The sequence below is a fragment of the Schistosoma mansoni genome, chromosome 4 (assembly GCF_000237925.1).
Source record: "Schistosoma mansoni strain Puerto Rico chromosome 4, complete genome".
NCBI classification, from domain to species: Eukaryota; Metazoa; Platyhelminthes; class Trematoda; order Strigeidida; family Schistosomatidae; genus Schistosoma; species Schistosoma mansoni.
This window is the reverse complement of record NC_031498.1, coordinates 9,150,364-9,173,516: the sequence shown is the minus strand read 5'-3', so window position 1 is coordinate 9,173,516 and position 23,153 is coordinate 9,150,364. Positions and strand designations below refer to the sequence as shown.

The window sequence follows — 23,153 nt, the reverse complement described above, 5'->3', positions numbered from 1 at the left end:
TATATATATATATATATGCTATATCGAGGCAATACGCACAGTATGCACATATGACAATTAGAGACTGACCAGTTGCAGTCCTAAACACATCGATAGGAAGATTCAAACAAACAACACTAAATGAATTTAATTTTATAGAGTTGAGATCATGAGTCAATTGAAGCTAGACTACCATGGAAAACCTGGAAGCACTGGACGGCCGTTTCGTCCTATTGTGAGACTCCTCAGCAGTGCGCATCCACGATCCTTCAACTCTATAAAATTACTAAAATCTCCACAAAACCTTTTCTAATAACTTAATTACTAATGTAGTCCCAACTAGTAGTAAATAGTAACAATCAATTTCCCATTTGTATGTTATTTTTAAATTTTTAACCAAAGTGAATTCGGTGACAAAATACATTGTTTATGACTGACTTTATAGTCGCACTGATCACTAATATAAATAGGAATTTTTAGAACTGTTATATAATGACATTAAATAGAAAGAATATATTTGTAAAATCTCAGAGAATGAATTCGAAGTAAATCCAACGTTTCGCCTGGCAATCTGGTCCAAGCTTTCTCAAGGATATTTCATTCGCTGAGATTTTACAAATATATTCTTCTTATTTAATGTGTTACATCAACTCGGCACCCAAATACTGTGAAACTATTTGATCTAATTTAGATGAAAGTTCTTATACGTTAGATAATGAATTCAGTTAAATTATAACTATTTGTTTATTCTAATGATTAATCATAGTTATGAGACAGGATACAAGAAATTGTTGTGTTGAAGTCTATTCACTATGAATGATTGGACAGTTTAACAATGTCACAGTTAACATAAATTGTGGAACTACTAAGCACAATAAATTGGCTAATATTGTCGGTTACATAGGTTTTCTAGACAGTTTACACATCATTTTTAAGAGTGTAGAGCCTGGGAGATAGTAGATGCAGCAAAAATGAAGCTGAGATAATCTAAATGAAATACAAGTGAAGTTTTTTATTTCCGCTAATATGTCACCTTTATTAAGTCCATTAATATTTGCAAAATAACTGCACTATAACCCTTCACATAGTAACTCATCTCTCACTTATCTATATACAAACAGAACTCAACTACATAACTTAAACGGTTTTGTTCAAGAACAATAATTCATCACTAACAATACCCATTTAGTAATCCAAGAGTCTAAAAGTGATTGATACAGACATCTTACATCGCTGGTTATTTACTTTTATTTAAATCAGTATGAGTTTTAACCTAAATAGCACTTCAGTTGTAATAAGCGACTATCCTATACGAAAATATATTTAAGTCAAGACCTGTAAAACCTCCGTTTGGATGAAACAAAAAGAGTTTATATCTGTAGGAGAAATGTAAATATTTTACCTTTAACATCAAGTAATATGTCAGAATGTTTTTGATCATTAATCACTAGTATGGTGACTATTTGCCTTGAGTAATTATAGTTCAACAGTTGAAGCTTATTTTTTTATCTGAGTAAACTTCAACCCAACTAGTTTCTGCTACAAAAGTTTTCTAAACGTTATTATTTCCGTTCACTTACCTAATAACTTTCGTATCGTAAACAGAAAACCAAAATTTATGTTCAAAATACAATTAAGTATATAAAACGAAGAATCAGGACAAGAAATCAACAGTGGATAGCTGAATTGAATCATAAAGAAGCTTTGTATTTATATCCAAGGATTATTAATACACAAAAGCTTTTCTTATGAGTTCAAGCTCATCTCACTTAGTACGACACTAGCCGATGTTGCCACTAGTTTATTTAGGTACTGACTGAATATTTAAAGAACTGACTTGCTTATAGCTCTTGACTACTGAGTAGTAAATTATCTAATGTTATCTAGCACCTTACTAAGGATTTATAGTAAATAAAAATACTCTAGTTTTTTAAAAACATTGGTTAGCATGAACTAGCAACAAACATAAGCCAGCAGATCCCTGTTCATTGCTTACACCTGTCTACCATCACACAAGTACATAGTGTTATCAAGTCCTTTAGTCCAATGACTGCACTACATATTTTATCGATAGAAAGTAAGTTACATTATGGACCAGAACAGATAATATTAGTTACTACTTGGTTCATGCTAATTTGAATTCATAACTGTTAATTTATTTATATTCTGTAAAAATAACTCCGATTACCATGCAACTGCCAAGTCGTGGGTTAGGACTCTTTAATAACTCAGAAAATAGGATCTTCAGTCCATTTGTTTTCGTCATTTCAGTAGCCGATATCACTGTATCTGGTCAAAATTGAATGATATCACTAGATTCCACCCCAGTCTTGACAAATGTTTCTTAGAGGATTTTCGCTTCTTATACATATATATTTTGAAAATAGCAACATCAGTATCGTTATGTATTCTGAATGTACAATCTAGATGTAATAAAGTGTTCAAAAGACGAATCAGTGGCGTTGCAATGGATTCTTTACCAAATCTTATTTTGAAAAGCAGTTTCGTGGCTGACTTATTTATTCGTTAACAATTAACAGTTTTCATTTCTACAAGAGGTATATAGATGACACCATCATCTAAGATCTTACTAGAAAGAGACCCCACTAGAAACCCACATAAATCCAGTGAACGCCACTAGAAGACTACATCCGCAATGAAGTCACAGGTAAATGCAGAATTCCGCTTCTTCGATAATCTGTAGAAAAGAAGACCAGACTGCTCTCGACAAAATTCGATGTATAGAAGAATAACCTGGTATAAATAGTTTATAAATTACTAAAGCTAGGTTCTATTTTAAAAACGAAGAGAAAACTTTTATGTTCTCTTACTTGTAGGGATAATGGCGGCTAGCAGTGGAATCCAGGACACGAGTTCCATCTTATTTTGGGACTCGTCATCTGAATGTACCTGAATCTAAAAGTCCCATGAACTCTGAAATGTAGTACATACAGATGACGAGTCCCAAATACAATGAAACTCGTGTACTGGATTTCACTGCTAGTCATCATCATCTCAGTTTATAATGCTTGTGACTTGAGAGAATATCGAGGCAATCCATACAGGATTCACATATGTCAATAAGAGACTGTTCAGTTACAATTCTAAACATTAATGGGAAGATTCATGCAACCAATATGAAGGTGATCTAACCTGTAGATCTAAAAGACTCTGCTTCAAATATAGTCGGCAAAGAATCTAATAAAATCTAATAGATTCATATGAGAAATAGCTTTACTACCAGATTTATCAACAGTGACCCGAAACTAACACTTCAATTAGAAAGAACCCTTGCAGTACGGAATAAGTTTCCGCGGAGATCTCGAAAACCAGTTATCGAAATCGTTGAGAAAGTTTTCTTAGTTAGGTGGGCTGTGGATTGTAGTCTGCGGTAGATATCTGATTTTAGGATGTATCAAAGATAAACTGCTGCCTTGGGCCACCTTACTGTTCATCTACTGGTTTATTTGATGCTGCGAGGTGAGTAAAAATCATGTTCTTTCCAAACATATATCCTAACACTACCCAGAAGGGTCATCTACGGATGAGTGAGAATCAGTCGATTATTCTATTGCTGAATATCTAGTCATTTTTAGTCATCTATCTACATAACAGTCCTCGTTTAAGACTATTCACAACGTCAAATGAACTGGTTCTAATTGAAGTTGAATAAGAAATTTATCCATAGCAAAGGTTTTGTAAACTCATTAATACATGCCTGATCTCTGTATTCAGAAAAGAACATAAATAAATCCCTATATTACCATCGTTTAAACACTCCCACCATTCCTATATGCTGTTTTCGACACTTGTTCATCCCTTCTTTATCTTCTTTAAATTGGCTAAGTCGATACTTACCAGTCACATCTTCATACTTGTCAATTTTATTTTATCTACTTCTCATTATCCTTTAACTGTTTTGTAAGTCATATTCAACTTTTGAAATTTTCAGATATCTTTATTGATAAAACAATAATTTTTCTATTTTATTACAGACTACTGTGTGTGTAAAACAGAGATACAATTGTACAACTTTAGTTAATTGAAGTGCCAAAGAGGAAATTATTTTTATTCGGATTATCACTAGCTTACTACATAACTTACTACATTACTCAGTAGGCACTGATTTCGGTTGTTTTTTCATTGTAATTTTATAAAATAAGAACTCATTCTACACTATTTTATTTTGCTTCATTTATCTGTAGAGGAATCTTGTTTTCAAGAAGAAGCTTGGTGTCCAGTTATAAATACACATTGTCCACGATTATTTGTATGGAGAGTTCAGGTACGTTATAGTTTGGCAAATTATATTTTAATTTAATATTGATCTTCATTTATGTGTTTAATTTTATTTGTGTTTAAAAATAATTCCTACTTCAGATACTGCTCCTTTCTAAGGAATTTTCAGTAACTATATAGATCCTTTATGTTTTGAAAAGTTTGTTGCGACTTAAATGATGGAATCGAATAAAGTATGTAACAGGATACAAATTGCTTCGAACATATTCATTTCATGATAATAGTCGACATTTAGCCGTTTTTATTTGTATATATGTGTAAAGTTGATGTTTTATATTGATACTTTGGAGATGACAAAAGCGTTATTTCTATCGACTTTGTTTAAACATGTCATTCAGCATGGATTGCAAAATTGCACGTTTATTTTAGCAATCATGCAGTGCCATCCAGTTGAAGGAATTTGGTTGGCATAGATTAGATTGTGATACTGATTACTTGGTGGTAACTAAGAGAAACAGATTCTAACCAGATTGGATAAACACTTTGGTTGAAAAACTATTGTTGGTATTTTCTTAGGAAATGTATATTAGAAATAAGTTATGAATTTAAGAAGTATTTTAAGTATTTAATTAGATTAATTTTATTTCAGGTGTTTAATCTAAAAATGAAACACAAGGGAGTTGAACAGAGTATAAAAGTTCATAGTTTGATATTCGAATTCAGTTCACTGCTGAAAAGCATTCCAAAAATAATTGTTTTATGATCGAATCTACCAATAAAATGGTTATATTAGGTTGCCCACACCAATTCACAATAATTTGATTGCTAGTTTGAGTTAACTAATGACGGAGGTTTGCTAATCTAAATCAAAGATGTGAGAATGATTTAATTGAGAGTGTTGCGTGTAAGGTGGTTAGAAACCGTGAATAAGGTTTCAGGTTATTTTGACACTCGCCAGCACTGATCCTGTACCACTTTGCTGATAAATGTTGAAATAGCACAAAATCCAAATCTTCGGTTTTATATTGACTTCTTACAATCGCCTAACATCTCAATATAATTCACGCTACGTTGAATTACTAAGACTAGTGGCAGCATTGAAACCTAATCGATAGAAGTCGATCAGCACTAAAAAAGGACTAATTAAATATATTATCCGTTACCGCTCAATGATCAACCAATGGTACAGTGATACATATTTGTATGAAAATTTTTCATTCATTTCACCTAACTCATCAATAACGAATTTCTTTACTATTTCAATCTTAGAAATTCAAAATTAGACCAGTCAATGAAAATGACTATGGTCATTTCTTTAATGGAGATTCATATATTGTTTTAAATATATATCCAAAAGGTAGAGGACTTGGTTATGATATACACTTTTGGGTTGGATCAAAAAGCACACCGGTGAGTTAATATTAGAAGGAAGGAATTAGTTGAATGTGCACTCTTTTATATTCTTCTTCTTCTTTATTAGTTATTTAGAGTTTTGCTATTTTATTTTTAAACAATTAGCTTAAACTAATTCATTAATTCACTTAGTATTATTTGTTTGAATCTTCCCATTGATGTCTCTTATTGGCATATGCGCATACTATGCGTATTGCCCCGACATAGCCTTAATTCACAAGCATAATAAGCAAAGATGGATAGTGTCTAGCAGTGAAATCCAGGACACGCATTTCGTCCTATTTGAGAGTCCCGGAGTGAACATCAACTCTGAGATTCAGGTACATCCAGCTGATGAGTCCCAAATAAGATGAAACGCGCGTCTTGGATTTCACTGATAGCCACTATCCATCTTTGCTTTTAATTCATTAATCATTGATAAAGTAAACCTAATGTGTGTTTTACTTCTATATATATGTATAAAGTACATACCACATGATAATACAATAAATATGTATACATATATAATTCATAAGTAAATAGTATGATTTATTGATTTGTTTTAATTTTATTTTTTTTCAATCGATTAGTAACTCTGTTTATTTGAATAAAAAAAGTAGAAGAAGTATTCAGTAACTAATTAATTATGATAGACATGTAACAACAATTCTGAAAATGTAACTCATTTATGAATATCATTGAAATGATGATTTGTATTAGTTAAAAATATTTTGTAAAAAATACTTTTAATGTTCTTAAAGATAGACAATTTTGGAATATGAGATTTCATTCACTTTGTCAAATATATAAACTACAATATACTTTAATTTTGAATTTTAATAAAATATTTGTTTACCTCAATAAATTAATCCAGTTATTAAGTAGTGTAGAATTATAATTAGTTGTTACTAATGGGTATGGTGTGGTCTACTTATATCCACATAAGTAGTATATGGTGATGATCAGGCATAGAATGTATTTTGGCAGAAGATCGATAAGGAAAGAACAGGAATGAAGCGCAATCGGTACGAAACTGCATGAACAATGAAATCAGAGAAGACGAACTGATATTTGCAGAAGGAATAGTCGAGATTGAGACAATTGACTAATAGTTTACAAATTAACTATTTGCTGTATGGTTATCAGAATTTAGTGAGAAAGTCTGTAATTTGTGCCTAAATACATTTAATTGTCCCCACTCGTGTTCTCGATCACTACAATTTGAACTACTATTCATTTATGTTTAGATTGTTTTTATATATAATAGTAGAATCGAGATTACAATCAAGTAACGTAAATATTCAAAAGACTAAACTATATGATAACTAAGTGTTTATAATTTGATTTTTCATGTTTTGTAATTAATTACTTGACTTATTTCTCTTATGAAATAAGCTTAGAATTAAGTAGTCTAAAAAGTTATTATGTATGTATTTTAATTGTTATTGAATTGGAGATTATTCTAAAGAACAAAGTGAATATATTCATATCCATGTACCTCCAATAATTGATCACTGAATAATAACAATAGTCTCATCAATACACTATTAACAAAAGAAACGTTTGTATTTACTCCCTACAATCTCTGTTTAATGCGATATACAAGCAAATAAAAATTGTTTGTTTTTTTGTTATCATATTCGATAGATTTTAGTTATTCTACTTTATCAGAAAGGGATTTTGTGGAGATTTTAGTAATTTTATAGTTCAATTCATCAGTCAATTGAAGCTAGACAACCATGAAAAACCTGGAAGCACTAGATGGCCGTTTCGTCCTACTATGGGACTCCTCAGCAGTGCTCGTTCACCATCCCGACTCGCGAGATTCAAACCCATGACTTATCAGTTTCACGCGCGATGGCTTAACCTCTAAACCGCTGATCTGATACTCAACGGTGCTAGTGCCCAACTTCGACCAATCCACGAAATTAAGAAACCGCCTACCATTATCTTCAGTGAGTTACTATATCACAACAGACCTGGTTGAACTCCACTAGTCAATGCTTCTATTTTCATCATAACTTTTGAAGAGATTGGAGGATAAATAAATAATTTCTCTAATGAAAATATACTTACTTAATTTACACATCTGTGTAGTGAACAAGAACACGATTGGGGACAATCAAATGTATTTAGGCACAAATTACAGACTTTCTCACTAAATTCTGATAACCATACAGCAAATAGTTAATTTGTAAACTATTAGTCAATTGTCTCAATCTCGACTATTCCTTCTGCAATATCAGTTCGTCTTCTCTGATTTCATTGTTCATGCAGTTTCGTACCGATTGCGCTTCATTCCTGTTCTTTCCTTATCGATCTTCTGCCAAAATACATTCTATGCCTGATCATCACCATATACTACTTATGTGGATATAAGTAGACCACACCACACAATGACCAACCTTAGATACAAATTCTTTACATTAATTAGAAAAATAATTATGAATATTGTGAAAACTAAGTATATATAAATTAATTATCCTGAGTGCTGTAAATTTCTTTTTCATGTGAATATAGTTTATCTATTTACGAATAATAGTTCAACAAACTGCTTTCAATTAAAACATTCAGTAGACAACTATTGCTTTACAAATTAATTACCAAAATTATTTTGGAAATAGTTCGTTGAAATAATCAGTTAGAAGAGCTTAAGAATAAACAAAGACATCAGTCTCTTTTCTAACTCAATGTCGTGTGTTTGAGAATCATTCGTGTTGTATATAAAACGTTTTGAATTTACTTATGAATAATTTACTGTTTAGTTTGTGAACTGTTTTACCAGTAAGGAAGTAAAGATCTGTTAATATTAACTGAAAGTTTATTTCATAAACCCCTCAAGGATTTTGTAAAATCTTATATTAGATGGGGTGACTGTCCTTCACCTGTCAGTTTGCAACATATATCATGTTAGCTAACTCCAAAAACTTGAAAATCACAAAATTATGACTGATAAACATATTACGCTGTACCATCAAGTTTAAATTATAAAAGACTTGCATCCTACCCATTTACATACAAATCCAAACCATTTCCACAGCAAATATACTTTTACACGATCTATAATGAATTAGAATTAAATATTTATTCACTAATGAAAATTCCATAGGTTATTCTTTGTTATTGTGATGACTATAAAAATATAATTGTATTTACACAGGAAGAATATACTACAGCTGTCCAAAAGACAGTGGAACTCGATACTGTACTTGAAGAGCAGGCTGTTCAACATCGTGAAGTTGAACGATATGAATCAAACTTATTTAAATCCTACTTTTCATGTTTCCGGTAAGTTACAGATTGACATATTTTTTTAATGATTAAGTCTCAAATGTTAATATTACACTGGAATAAATTATAGTCGCAGGGTAGTGAGATTCACTAATTTACAAGTTCGTGTAGTGGATACAGTTGATAGTAGTTAATATATATATATATGTAGCTGTCAACCGTTATTAAACTACCTTCATCAAAATATGAGTATAAATACTTGATATTTTTCGCTGAATTCAGTATTAAAGTTCCTAGTAATCATGCTGAACTGCTTTTCTTAATAACATGTATATTTCATACAAAATCGCTTCTATCAGTTTTAAAATTGTTATGGAAAAAAAAGCATCTATTTCGTTGATCATTTTAGTTTGTGAACAATCAACAATGTAGTTTAGAAATCATGATTCATTCAATTGTGAAGATTTTTACTTTAGGGATACTATTTCACATGTTTTTAACTTCCCAAATCAGTCGTAACTGATGATAGAACTATGAAAAACTATGAGCCCTAATTATGTAAAATGTTGAAAATCTATCTCTGTGCTGATATGATTTTGTTGTAATTAAAGCGTTGATTTCTTCAACTGTGAACTTTCAGAATACAACATTTGGTAATCTGACGAGACTATAATTTATGGACGAGCCAATAAGAAGCGTTTTAGAGATTTCAAGGTCAAGGCGCCAATTTCAGTTCCTGGTGCTCATGTACGATCGGTTCACAGAGGATTTTAGAGAAGTTGTGACAATTAAGCCGCTACGAAAAATGGGACTACTAAGAAGTTCTTTTATTTGTAATTGCAGTAATCAAATGACTTGTAGACCTTGTGCAGACTACCGTGATGTTGTCCTTCGATGTAACATATGTTGGAGGAAGGCGTTTGCTAGAATGGGAACCTTTGTCTCGCGATCCAGATTGAGACTATAGCATATTATCAGCTTTGGATATCATTATGTTTTTGTTTAAGATCATAAACCGATTGATGTTAGACCACCATTGAAAACCTGGAAGCACTGGACGGCCGTTTCGTCCTAATATGGGACTCCTCAGCGGTGGGCATCCACGACCCCGCTCGCTGGATTTCAATCAAAATACCAATTGAATTGAACTTTACCCCATTGTACAAGCAGGTGGCTATCAGAACTCAGTAGCTGAGTGGATGTTGCGATGACGTTTGAAATGAAAGGCACTGGGTTTGAGTCCCGGAGTGAACATCAACTCCGAAACGTAGGTACATCCAAATGATGAGTCCGAAATGGGACAAAACGCGCGTTCTGGGTTTCTCTACAAGCTATTATCCATCTTTGCTTAAAAAGTTACGCTGATTTAAAAAAAACAGTGTATAATTGTGAAATAACTGTGATATATGATGTTGACCAACCATCAAGTACTAAGACATGACTGAATAATATTTTGTCAAATTACACTTGTAACAAACTAAGCTGATCCACTATAACGAATGTCACCTTAGTTTTTTTTATATTACTCAACAAATGGTGTATTAATAATAAAACTGTGTAAGCATAGTATTGGAATATATTCTCTCTTACAAAGGAAACATTTCAAAATCTAATCTTTAAAGAGAATAAGTTTAAAAATTAGATTTTTTTTGTTATTTTCGGTCTTTCTAATTACAAAATGGGTTATTTTATTACATCAACCATTCTGATGTGAAGTAATATGAAGCTTTTTCTGTCAAAATTTTCAATCTTTCTTTTCTGTTCAACTAGTAAGTAATCAACAATCTCATAAAGTGAAATATAGATTTTATCATTTTCAAACTGAATTGCTTTTCATTTATGAGAGAGATAACGTTATGTTAGTGAGTTTTGACCAAATAACAATTAGTCAAATCATTATGAAATTATAATACCTTTCAGGCTTGACAGTATGCAAATTCTTCAAACTATAAGTCTATTATTAACTCATTGATTTTTTTGTAGCATACTGAACGGTGGAATTGAATCTGGTTTCCGACGAACAACTCCAAATGAATATCAGCCAAGATTGTTGCATTTCCTTCAAGAAGGTGGAAGAAGATTTCAAGTACAAGAGGTGGATCTTTCGATTAATTCATTAGATTCTACTGACGTTTTTATTCTTGATCTTGGTTCAAAACTATATCAATGGAACGGATCGAAAAGTAATAAGGAGAAGCGTTATAATGTAAGTTTTAACTAATTATAAGTAACACTTATAAGTAACATCTTTTACTTAAACGTATTCCTGAATGTCACGAGTTGTTGAGTTCATAATTTATCTGTTCTATATAAGAATCGAAGCAACATGATATTACGTAACAGTTAAGATCAACAACGTATGATCAAGACACTTGAGAATTACTTGAAATATGCTAGAAGATAGGTATCTAGTTCAACCATTACCATTTCTGGACTAAGGGATCCTAATCATTCCCGAAAATAACTACTAACTTATAAAGGAAAATGCAAAAGTATCAAAATAAAAACAACTAATTTACTGATTGTGTATAATAATACACGTATGTCGCGTAAAAAATCACGAATGTGTATGCGACGAACAACATGGATAAAGTTAAGAAATGAGATAGTTAAGACATCAATAAGAGTTCAGTGCGATTTCAACCAAGTTATCATGATTTGTCAAAATTAGAAGAAATTTAAAATAACATATTTTTGTGAAGTGGAGTTGTTTTTTTCCCTGCTAACTTCGTAGTTAACATAACACTTACTCTGAACATTAATCAAGCAAGTAAACTTTGATGTTTGACTAAAACAAAGAAAATAGCAATCGGTAATTTAAAGTAGTATACAAAAAACTTCTATTCACTTGTTTTCATCGTTTTATTTAGGCTGCTCAATTCTTACTACAAGTCAGTAGCGAACGTAATGGACGTTGTAAAACTGCTGTATTGGACGAATTGTTTACAAATAGTAGCGTAAGTTTTTCTGCTTCATTAGTTTTTACAATGTTAGGACTTCTCAGCCTTCTTTCCTCTGTTCTCTATGGTGTGATATAATTATTTACAACCCGCACCAATTACTTTCTTGATGATAAAATTGTGATAGATATTTCCTGGCAGCCAGCTGGAAGTTACTGGTTTATATGAATAATAGGGTTTATTTCATAAACTGATTATAGCTAAACAACCTCTGAAAACCATGGAGTTTCGGATAGCTGTTTTAATTCAGTATAAGATAACAGTGACAATTACTACCCCGCTGGGTGTCAAACCCAGGACCTTTTGGCCTTGGAGCTGTAAAAAGCTCTTCGGTTCCCAATGATTGTCTAATTATTGTAAGTTCATGATATAAACTACAATACTTGTTAATCTTTACAATATCTTGCTATACTAACTATTTAGACATCTTAAGAAAACTGATATTGCTCCAGTAATTCGAAGATTCGTCTCTGTGGCAGTCAGTAAACTTATCAACAACCTCTTCTAGGTATGAAAATGAATTAATTCATTTCAGAGGTCAGTTTTAGAAATCCAACTCTAACATTGTCAATGAATAAGCAAAATAAAACATAATTCATAATTCCTTGAAAAAGCTTGGACCAGATTGCCAGGCGAAACGTTGGATTTACTACAAATTCATTCGCTGAGATTTTACAAATATATATTATTCCTATTTAATGTCTTACATCAACTCGGCGCCCAAATACTGTGAAACTATTCGCTCTAATTTAGACGAGAGTTCTTATATAATTCATCTTTGTTTTATGACACTCACCCTGTATATTACATTGTGTTTGGTCAGTCAGTCAGTTGCGATCAATGTAGAGCTTTGCAAAAATGCGAATTCACCAAAGCTGCCATGCCAAATTAATACGATGAGATTAACTTAAAAAGATGAATAGAAAAGGAAACGAAATAACGCTGATGTAATGATAGTGAGAAATTAGACAAAACGAAGACGTCTCAGCGAAGAAAACATTCTTTTTGATGGTATGGTTTACTAGGGTTGTACAATCGTATTTTTAATTGTTTGTTAAATATAATGTTGTTGAGTCATCAACAAAGGGTTTTAATAAATGGCATGACGCAACAGGAACAATTTATGAAAGGATTATAAGGAATATACAAATATTCATGAACAAGCGTCGAAAAAATTAACAAAATAAGACATCAAACACAGATGTGGACGATAATTGTTCGCTTAGAAAATATAGGAAGATAAACAAAATAAATACGTTTAGAAATAATTAACAAGGTAACAAGAGTTGTTAGAGCCATGGTAAATTAAGGGATTAGATACACCGCTTCTGAACATAATGATCAGGTTTGAATTAATGAATCATCAAAGCTTACGATATGCAAAAGTTTCTTATCCGACTACTATTCTAACCAGTTCGTATTGCCTTGTGAATAATTTTAAATGAGAATTTGTACTTGACACATCTTTGCGTCAAACGTCAGGCGGAAAACGCAGTCGGTAGCTCCGCCGAGTAAATAAATCGTATCCTCTGTACGGATTCTTCTAGCTATTGAGCATAGAGCATGTATCAGGTTTCTATTCCTACTCAGTAGAACTCAGCTTTAAAAGAAGGTTAGGCGTTGAGAATGCGTTTTGACAGAGTAGAATGAAAAGGAATGTGTGGAAGATTATTGGGATCTTAGATCTAGATGCTAGCATCAATTCATGAACTCATGTCTTTGTTTGACCAACCCTAGCTTTCAATCTACTCCTACACCAGCTAAAATAGCATGTCCAGGTAGGAGTTAGTTATGTACACGTCACGCATGTCCTGTGCTTGGAAGTTGATGAAAATCTATGTCCTCATTAATCTAGTACCCGCTACCTGATCTCAATACTTCTAGTTTAAACGTTCCATGATACACAGGGACTGATTTAAAGACCTTCAGCATCCATATATCTTCTACTTTCATAATCCATGTCTCAAAATTATAATACTACCGTTTAGTGTATTTTCCATATGATTGGCAGATGAACATGTCGACTACCTCACAGTTAGTGAAAGTTGGGGAAGATCATCAGAGCCTTCAGAATGCGTGTCGAAATTTCTTCAGACATCAACCCACCAGGGTTGATGAAACTCCCATGACAAAGAAATTAGTCAACGCACTCAACTTCTTAAATCCCTTCATTAGTTTAGGGGTTAAAGCAGACTAGTTTTAAAGTATTATTTTGGATTCAGAGGGAATAAAATACATCCAAATAATCCTTGGATCATTACTAACTAGTTTCAGGAATCAGCATTTTGACCGAATAGCACTATTCTATTTCTGTATTCTCTATAGATGACTGGGTTTCTAGAAAGGCGATCGATTCTCTGAAATCTAGGCTACGGCAGTGTTATTTTTAAGAGAATAACTATGCAAAAATTAATTGAGATGGGGACTGTGAGTGTCCTTGATAATCCCTGATAGTCGATTATATGAGTTTAGATGTTAAAAGACACGCTGACGTGATTATCAGCCTGATTTAGTTTACCTACTTGGACGTTAAAATCACTTGCTATGGCTACTGTGTTTGAGTGTTTAGCTTTCTGAAAGAAGTCCTACTGCTTCCTGTAAATTCCGCTTTTTTCATCGTCTGAGCTGTAGGCGCTGGAGGCGTAGACAGAAACCATGAAAATGTAATGGTATGAGTCCTCATCTTTCAAAATCCCCACTGCACCACCTAAATAGATAGCATGTACGCGACTACTGATAGGAATCTAATCAAGAACTACTTGTTCTGCTGTCATACATAGCTCTATACGTACACCGTAAAAGTCGGACGAAGTTTCTGTCGGGTTTCCAGACATAAGAAAAGTAAATCGTTCTCACCTTGCAGTGGTTGGGTGAGTTCAAGTGAATAAACACTATGGGATCCTGTATAATGTTTCGACATATAACATATTACTCTGGGATGAGATTCTTAAACCTTAACTGGTAAATTCTGTTGATATACTGGATACAGGTTTTCAACATTCAAAGCTCCAGTATTTAGTTTGAGACTCAGTTTCAACAGGGATGAAATAACATCTCATGAACTCAGAACATTACCTCCGGTGACATATGTGGACGATACCGAAGACATAAGATGAAAAATGATAGTTAAAATAGAATAATTCTCAGGAAGAAAAGAAGAGATTTGGCCATATAGACGATGATATTAAGTAATTTTGTAAGGACATCACGGAAAAATACTCCGACTTGAGGAACCTAAAAACGAGCCTGGGTCACGAGTGATCCTGACGATACAGAAAATTTCATTCTGAAAAGAAAATTCTTTAGTAATATTTAGAATGATTACTTTCTCTTCGTAAATGTTTCTAAGTATCTGAATCTGTTTGAACTACTTATGGTACTTTAGAGTAGTATCAAATTATACGAGTTAAAAATTCATATCAAACTATACTTATTGAGTATATAACAATAAAAATAGCTTAAAATGAAAGTAAGAATGATTATAAATCATATTTTAATAATAAACATAACATCTTTCATATTGTTTCAACACTTTCAAATTATGTTATATATTAAATATTCATTTTCAGAGCCAATAATATTTCTGAAAATATTTTACTCATGAATATCTCTTTCTTGAATGAATTTCTATTCCAGGATGAATTCTTGCAATATTTGCCAGATAAACCAGTTTATAGATCCAAAAAGTATTGTGAATCAACAAAATGTATTTACAAGTTAGTTACAACCTTACTATGTTTGAGTATTTATATCTTATACAGTTGAGATCATTAGTCAATTGAAGCTAGACCATAATGGAAAACGTGGAATCACTGGACGACTGTTTCGTTCTATTCTGGGATTACTCAGCAGTGCGCGTACACGACCCCGCCTCACGAGATTCGAACCCAGGACCTACCAGTCTCGCCAGGTCTGTTGGGAGATATCAACTCACTGAAGACATTTGGTGAATGGTTGCTCAATTTCGTGGATTGGTTGAAGTTAGATATTAACACCGTTGGATGCCGGCCAGTTTAGTGGTCTATCGGTTAAGTGCTCGTGCGCGAGGCTGGCAGGCCTTGGGTTCGAATCTCGTGAGGCGGGATCGTGGATGTGCACTGCTGAGGAGTCCCAAAATAGGACGAAACAGCCGTCTAGTGCTTCCAGGTTTTCCATGTTGGTCTAGCTTCAATTGACTCATGATCTTAACTATATAAAATTGCTAAAATCTCCACAAAACCCCCTTGTGATATTTATATATTTTTTATACACATAATTCTCTTATTAATTTATCCACTGGAATAACTTTCGAAATAATTTTTTGAAAGCTTTTTCCTTAAGTAAAAACAGTTGATAATGGTTATCATGAGATTTTTCATGGCTCGTCTTTTTTCTTTGAAGTCAATAGAAATAGTAATCACTAAATTGATGTTTGAATAAAATTAAAACAACAACTGAGGTGGAATAGTATGAATATATTTTATTTGTTTTGACTTTATTCATGTTCACAAAGAGAACCTTACCTATTTACTTACTTACACCTGTTACCTCCAGCATAGGCCTCTAACCAGCATGAAATTGATGTTCAGTTATATCAGGAGTATGATAAATAAATTCATATTTCAAGTGATATTCACAGAACTAATTCAACAAGTATAATAAGAAAAGAGCACAAGTGAAATAATCACCTTCTATTTTACTTCGCTTTCATTTATGGTAAAACTTTATTCTACTTTACAGAATTTTTACACAATTAGCATTGCATAGAATTCGCTTCATGTTAACATCTCACCTCAATCAAAACAGCAGAAGGCAAGATTAGTGATTTCATATCTTTCCTGATTTTAGTTTATGGGACATGTGATTATGTATATGGATTCTACGACGGTAACCTATTAAAATCCAAACGTCCCAACAAGTTCACATACAGAACTTAGTTGGTGATTTGTGGTTGATAAACTGTGAGTTTGTTCAGCAGGAAAAATGAAGACGTAGTAAATGAGTCAAAAGAAAGTTTACAATTTGAGTTATGTAAAACTGTTACATTACTATGTTAATGAGTTGAGTGAGAGCATAATCTAAATAGCTATTACATCAAACCTAGGGCGTCAACGTTATGCAAAGTTTACTTTTGCATATGATAACGAATAAAAGTGCTTACAACTAACCGATCACTTAAGAAATAGATATGCAGTCAACTGGTTTAAATAAGACAGATGTTTAAAGCTTTGTAATTTGAGAGTTCTGATAAGTCGTAAGCAAGTATTTAGCCAGTGAGAACTGATGGTAGCTGGTCAGTGAATTTGGAATAATCACGAAATGTATCAACGACCCATCTACTTGAATAGAGTAGCCTTCTATGTGTAGTATTAATATGCACAGGTTTTATACTCATTGTTTATATTTGTGAACTGATTAGTGTTACTATGAATACTTCAAAAACGTCAAACTCATTTCTCTCAATAAAAGTTTATATGCGTGATTTAAGGCTTTGAAAAATATTGTTGATGCAGTTCATGTTACAGTTTACTTGTCTGCAAAGCAAAGGATTGCTTTCAATTAATCAATTAACTCTGAGACTCAGAAGTTAAACTGTTTGAATCAAATAATTTAGATATTAAATTTTTACCGTCATTTTGATAGATTAAAGAAAATAGTTTATATGACTTCTTCCGTAAGAAATTTAAGAGCCTAGTTCATTGGCATTTAAATCTTTAAAATTAGGACTGTTTTACAATAACATGAACCACTGAAAACTATGTCTGTACATTCCTCCTTTTTATTTACAGGCTATCTGATGAAGACGGTAATCTATCATTTGATTTAGTTGTGAAAAATCATCTCCCTAAAAGATCAGTTAACGAAGATGATGTCTTTCTCATCGATGCAGGATATCATTTATTTGTTTACATTGGAAGTAGATGTTTACCGTGTGAAAAGCAAAACGCTTTATCATATGCACATGTGAGATGATTAATTTTTGTATTAATTTAATTTGATTTAGTTATAATCATACAAAGTATACTAATCTGTCAACCTAATTTTTAGTTATAATGTACAGAATTCTAGCTTATGAATATAATATTGAACAAGTAACACACAGAACAGAGATAATGTTTGATTACCATATTTTTATACTATTTGCTTTGAAATAACACAATCTTTTTGTTAAAGTCGTCCTTAGTTATTTTTTCTATCATGGGAATTCATATTTATTGTAATGTGTTATATAGGACAGAATTAGATGAACTTCTACCCGAAGTTTGTACTGATGATGTCATTCACAAGGACGATGAAAGCTCCACGACCGAACCATCCAGCTTAGAGAACAAAACTTAGTTCATACATGAATACGATCACTATTTCAGGGGACACGAAATAGAACTAGATCATACCAATCTTTAAACATATCTTTAAATAAAATCAAGTAATTTTTCATTCAGTAATATCAGTTGAAAGATAACAAATGATTGCTTTGACCCTGTAAAGAACATATTTTCAAGTTATATTTATGGTCCTTTTAGATTACTGAATTCATATTAAGACGTTTGAAATTTCAACCTAAGCAAACACTTTTAGTAAACCAATTTCTCATTCATCTTATTCATGAGTCAATCATTACATTTACAATGTAAAGCTTGAACTTAAAAATTAATTTATATACAATGAAAAAAATTACATTGATGAAACAGATTAGTCATGCTTATTCAACTGATGAAGATCAACATTTTAGAAATTCATTTTTTGTCATTTAATTAAAATGAATATTAACACTGCTTCTTTTTTCTCTTTTTTTTTAAAAAAAATCTAGCATTACTTAAAAAACACAAGACATCCATTCATTCCAGTCACTGTTATTGGCTCTAATCAAAGTTCAGAAGAACTCGAACGAGCATGGGACAGAGATAGAAGTACAAGTTATCTACAGTAAAATACAAACAAAAATAACAAACAAATAAATAGACTTTTATATCACTGGATTTGTATGAAATTATTTCTTAATATTAATAAACACACATAGCAACCAATCACTGTATTATTGTTTTTTTAATTTTTTGTAGTTAACTGAAGTGATTACAATGATATTAGCTGATATTAGCTTAACTTAAATTTTATATTTAATATCAAAATATATCTTTTTTTCATAAATAGTTTATATACTAGAGTATAGTTTCTTTTACAAGTTCACAATGATTGTTCTCTTTTCATTTTTTTTTCCAGTAATATCTTATACCTTTTGTTTTTTACCTATATGGTTACTAAAAAGAAAAGACCAACTAATTTAGAAACTATTTTATCCTTTTCAAAAGTATTTTTTATTACAAAGATAGTTTTCTTTAATATTAGTATAATACAATTCTTTGACTAAATGTAAATGAACCTGTTTTAATTGGGTTTTAATTGATATCGGAAAGATATTTAACATTGATTAATACAATTATATCAAATATGAGATTATATATTGTTAAGTTATAACGAATTTAATCAGCATTTCTAATGGTTATTAGAGTATGGAGATCGAATATTGTTCAGTGATTCAGATCTATCATGATATATAATTTAAACTAATAGATGTTAACCAGCATAAGCCCCCAAATTCCTTGGTACGGCTGAGAGTGGGAAGAGTCCGCTCTCCCACTCGAAATGCTCTCACATGACCACGCGTATATAGCCTCTGCCAGGGAAGTCCTACTCACTGCATTCTCGTGGCATTACTGTTGTTTACGAAATTGAGAGGACGAAAAGCGAATGTCCGGCGCTTTAACCAGGTTCGTGGACACGGAAAGTCCACATAGGGGAGTTGGAAAACCCTGATTCCAAACCAATGGTGCACGTGGGCTCCAGTATCCTGAGGGAACAAATAGCGTATGAATCAATTGTTGGTCACCAGCTACCATGGGACTGCATCTCCTCACGATGCTCTACTGCCTTGTGGGTTAGACCTTTAAGTCGAAGGCTCCGGGTATGGCCCCCAACGAAAACCACCCGCTTCAGTTTGGGCACCTGGGCATTATCACAGCCTTCACACGAATGAAATGAGATTCGTACGGCGCATATATATCTGGTGTCCCCTTGTACCAACATTTATATGTTTAAATAAATAAGTAAATAATAACCAGCATAATGTACACTGTTTGATTAAAATTTCAAACTACTTCTAATCCGAAAGGTGTTTCTTGAGGATATTATAGTAAGTTAATGGTTGAATTCATGGGTCAGTTAAAACCAAAGCACTATGAAAAACCTGGAGACACTGGATTACCGTTTCATTTTACTACGGGACTCCTCAGCTGCGCGCATCCGTGATATCGCCACGCGAGATTCGAATCCAGGACCTTCGGACTCGCGCGCGACCACTTAACCTCTAGACCACTGATCCGGTATCCAAAGGTGCAAATATGTAACTTCGACCAAACCACGAAAGCGCACCACCGTCCACCATCGTCTTCAGTGAGTTACTAACTCACAAAAGACCCGGCTGAATTCTACTGGTCATTATTTCTCACAAGAACTCCGGGAAATACGTTGAGGTTGTGCGTTTGCGCGTACGACAGAAGGTCCTGGCTTCAAATCTCGCGGGGTGGGACAGTGGATGCGTACTGCTGAGGAGTCCCATGCTAGGATGAAACAGCCGTCCAGTGCTTCTAGGTTTTCGATAGTGGCCTGGTTTTAATTCACTTATGAATTCAACTATTAAATTATTTCTTATCTCTTCGATATTTAGATTACCGAAAAAAACGTATTCGATAAGAAAATTGGAGAAAACATCTGCTAGTTCAGCTTACTAGTTTTTTTATTTGTTTAGGTGTCGCAAGCTTTTTTATTAGGGAGTTAAATGATTCAATCTTCACCGTATTCACGGACAACACTAAGCATAAACATTCTGGAAAAAGAAACTGAGTATGAAGGCATAAGATAAGAAAAATAAGTCAAGGAATATTTAATCCCACTGCTAGCAACCATCCATCTATGCTTACAAATGCTTGTGACTTAGTGATGATGATGATAATAATAAGACCATCCTCACAGCGTGCACATATGCGAAAACAGACTGATCAATTGCAGTCCTAAGCATTAAGTCTAACATTCAAATAATCAATTTATATAAATTAAAATTCACTACATTGCACAAACTAGTGACTATCATAACGTGATGGCGTTTGTAGTGAACGGTATTGGATTCAAATTCAGATACATTCAGCGGACACCTTAAATGAACTATTAGATAAAAGCACTGACTTTTTGGTGGAATCGACTAATAAAATAGCAACAGAAATATGTATATATATATATATATATATATATATATATATATATATCCAACAGTTTTAATCTCCAACTTCGATCAAACCACGAAATTGCGCCACCATCCAGGAAACCGATAGGTCCTGGGTTTGAATCTCACGTGGCGAGATCGTGAATTCGCACTGCAGAGGAGTTCCGTAGTAGGGTGAAACGGCCGTCCAGTGTTTCCAGGTTTTCTATGGTAGTCTAGCCTTAATTGAATAATGAATTCACCTATTAACTTACTATAATATCCACAAAAACCCTCTCTGAAGGTATATAAGCCAAGTATTTATTATAATGTGTAATTTATTTTAAAATTAATCAACCCGGATAAATTCTATTAAAATGAACAATCCTTTTTTGGATTTAATATAAAATAACCTTAGAGGTTTCAATCGTACGTTTTATAGTGAATGCATAATTAGAAAAAATAGTCAATATGAAAAGTATTTCCAAGTTAGTACTGGAATGCTTTTGGATTTAATGATTATGATTTTTGTAAAAAAAAGGAATTTTGTTTTCTTCTTCTTTTCATAGTTTTTTTTCTTGTTTAAACTTAACTCTCATTCTTTGTTATTAGTTTGGTTGAGTTTTGAAATAATAAATTTATTCTATTGTATTATGTTCTTTTTTAAAAATTGTAAAAATGTCGGTAAAATGTGTAATTAGTTACCGACGACCAATATCCTGATGTTTTTTGTTAATAATATTAATCATTAGATTGAATGATAAAACCAGAAATATATAAAGTAAAGAGAATCACGTGTTTTATCACCTTATATGTATGGGGTGGTTTAGCTAACCGATTCATATACATAATGTTACATATTAATTTATTTCAATAATTGATACTTGATTTGGTCAATTTGTCTTTTTTATAAATTGTATCATAAATTGATCGCAGTTAGACAACCAAGAAGCACTTGACAGTAGTTTCATCCTAGTATGAGACTACCAAGCAGTGCTGATCCATGAATTCATTACAGGTGATTGAGTACAAAACCTTTGGTCTCACGGGGGAATGCTTAACATTTAAGCTACCGAGCTGCAATCTAGTGATATCGTTCTGTTTTATACTCCATTATTCATTAGATGATTAAAATATTTAAATAGCTATACTTCTATAATTCCTTCGTTCACTCCTTTATATTTGCTAAATACAAATAGGTCAGACGATTTAACATGAAATTAGTAGGAGAATTTCCTGGAAACTTCTTCAACAAGTAATGTAATTCTTTAGAACATCATCTGACTTTCTGAAAACAGATAGAATGATTTAATTTGATATTTCGGTTTCTATTTTATTAGTCGATTCCACCAAAAAGTCAGTGCTTTTATCTAATAGTTCATTTAAGGTGTCCGCTGAATGTATCTGAATTTGAATCCAATACCGTTCACTACAAACGCCATCACGTTATGATAGTCACTAGTTTGTGCAATGTAGTGAATTTTAATTTATATAAATTGATTATTTGAATGTTAGACTTAATGCTTAGGACTGCAATTGATCAGTCTGTTTTCGCATATGTGCACGCTGTGAGGATGGTCTTATTATTATCATCATCATCACTAAGTCACAAGCATTTGTAAGCATAGATGGATGGTTGCTAGCATTGGGATCCGGAACAAGCATATCATACGGCTTGTTTACCAATCGAAAATAATTCTTCATTGAGTGACCTTTTTTCTATAAAGCCATATCATTGAGAAATAAATTATTTATTTGTTTGAACAAATAATTGTTGGTACAAGGGGGCACCGAATACATATGCACCACACATCATTTGATTTGCGTGTGGACTGTGATGCTACTCAGGTGTCCAAACCGTAGCAGGTTGTTTTCGTATGAGGTCACACTCAAAGCCTTCAATTTGAAGGTCTGATTTACAAGGCAGTGGAGCACCGTTTGGAGATGCATTCCCATGGTAGGTGGTGAACAACAATTGTTTAATACACCATTTGTTCTTTCAGTGTACTGGTGTTCATGTTCACCATTGATTTGGGATCAGAGATTTTCAACTTCGTTGAGTCGATCTTCCATATCCACCAACCCGATTTAGTCGTCGGACATTAGCTTATCGTCTT

The 23,153-nt window shown here is 32.7% G+C and overlaps 1 protein-coding gene across 1 annotated transcript in view; it reads left to right on the top strand.

Moving 5' to 3' along the window:
* The window catches only part of Smp_197860 (putative gelsolin), a gene marked incomplete at both ends in the record, with an annotated part of 23,751 nt that extends 5,132 nt beyond the window's left edge, over nt 1–18,619 (top strand). Inside the window, 8 exons of the mRNA XM_018796736.1 lie at nt 4,185–4,264; nt 5,488–5,628; nt 8,771–8,898; nt 10,825–11,047; nt 11,712–11,798; nt 15,438–15,517; nt 17,570–17,744; nt 18,592–18,619. Of these exons, the coding sequence (XP_018651848.1) occupies nt 4,185–4,264; nt 5,488–5,628; nt 8,771–8,898; nt 10,825–11,047; nt 11,712–11,798; nt 15,438–15,517; nt 17,570–17,744; nt 18,592–18,619 (942 nt within the window). The remainder of the gene's footprint in view (nt 1–4,184; nt 4,265–5,487; nt 5,629–8,770; nt 8,899–10,824; nt 11,048–11,711; nt 11,799–15,437; nt 15,518–17,569; nt 17,745–18,591) is intronic.
* Between the last annotated feature and the right edge of the window lie 4,534 nt (nt 18,620–23,153).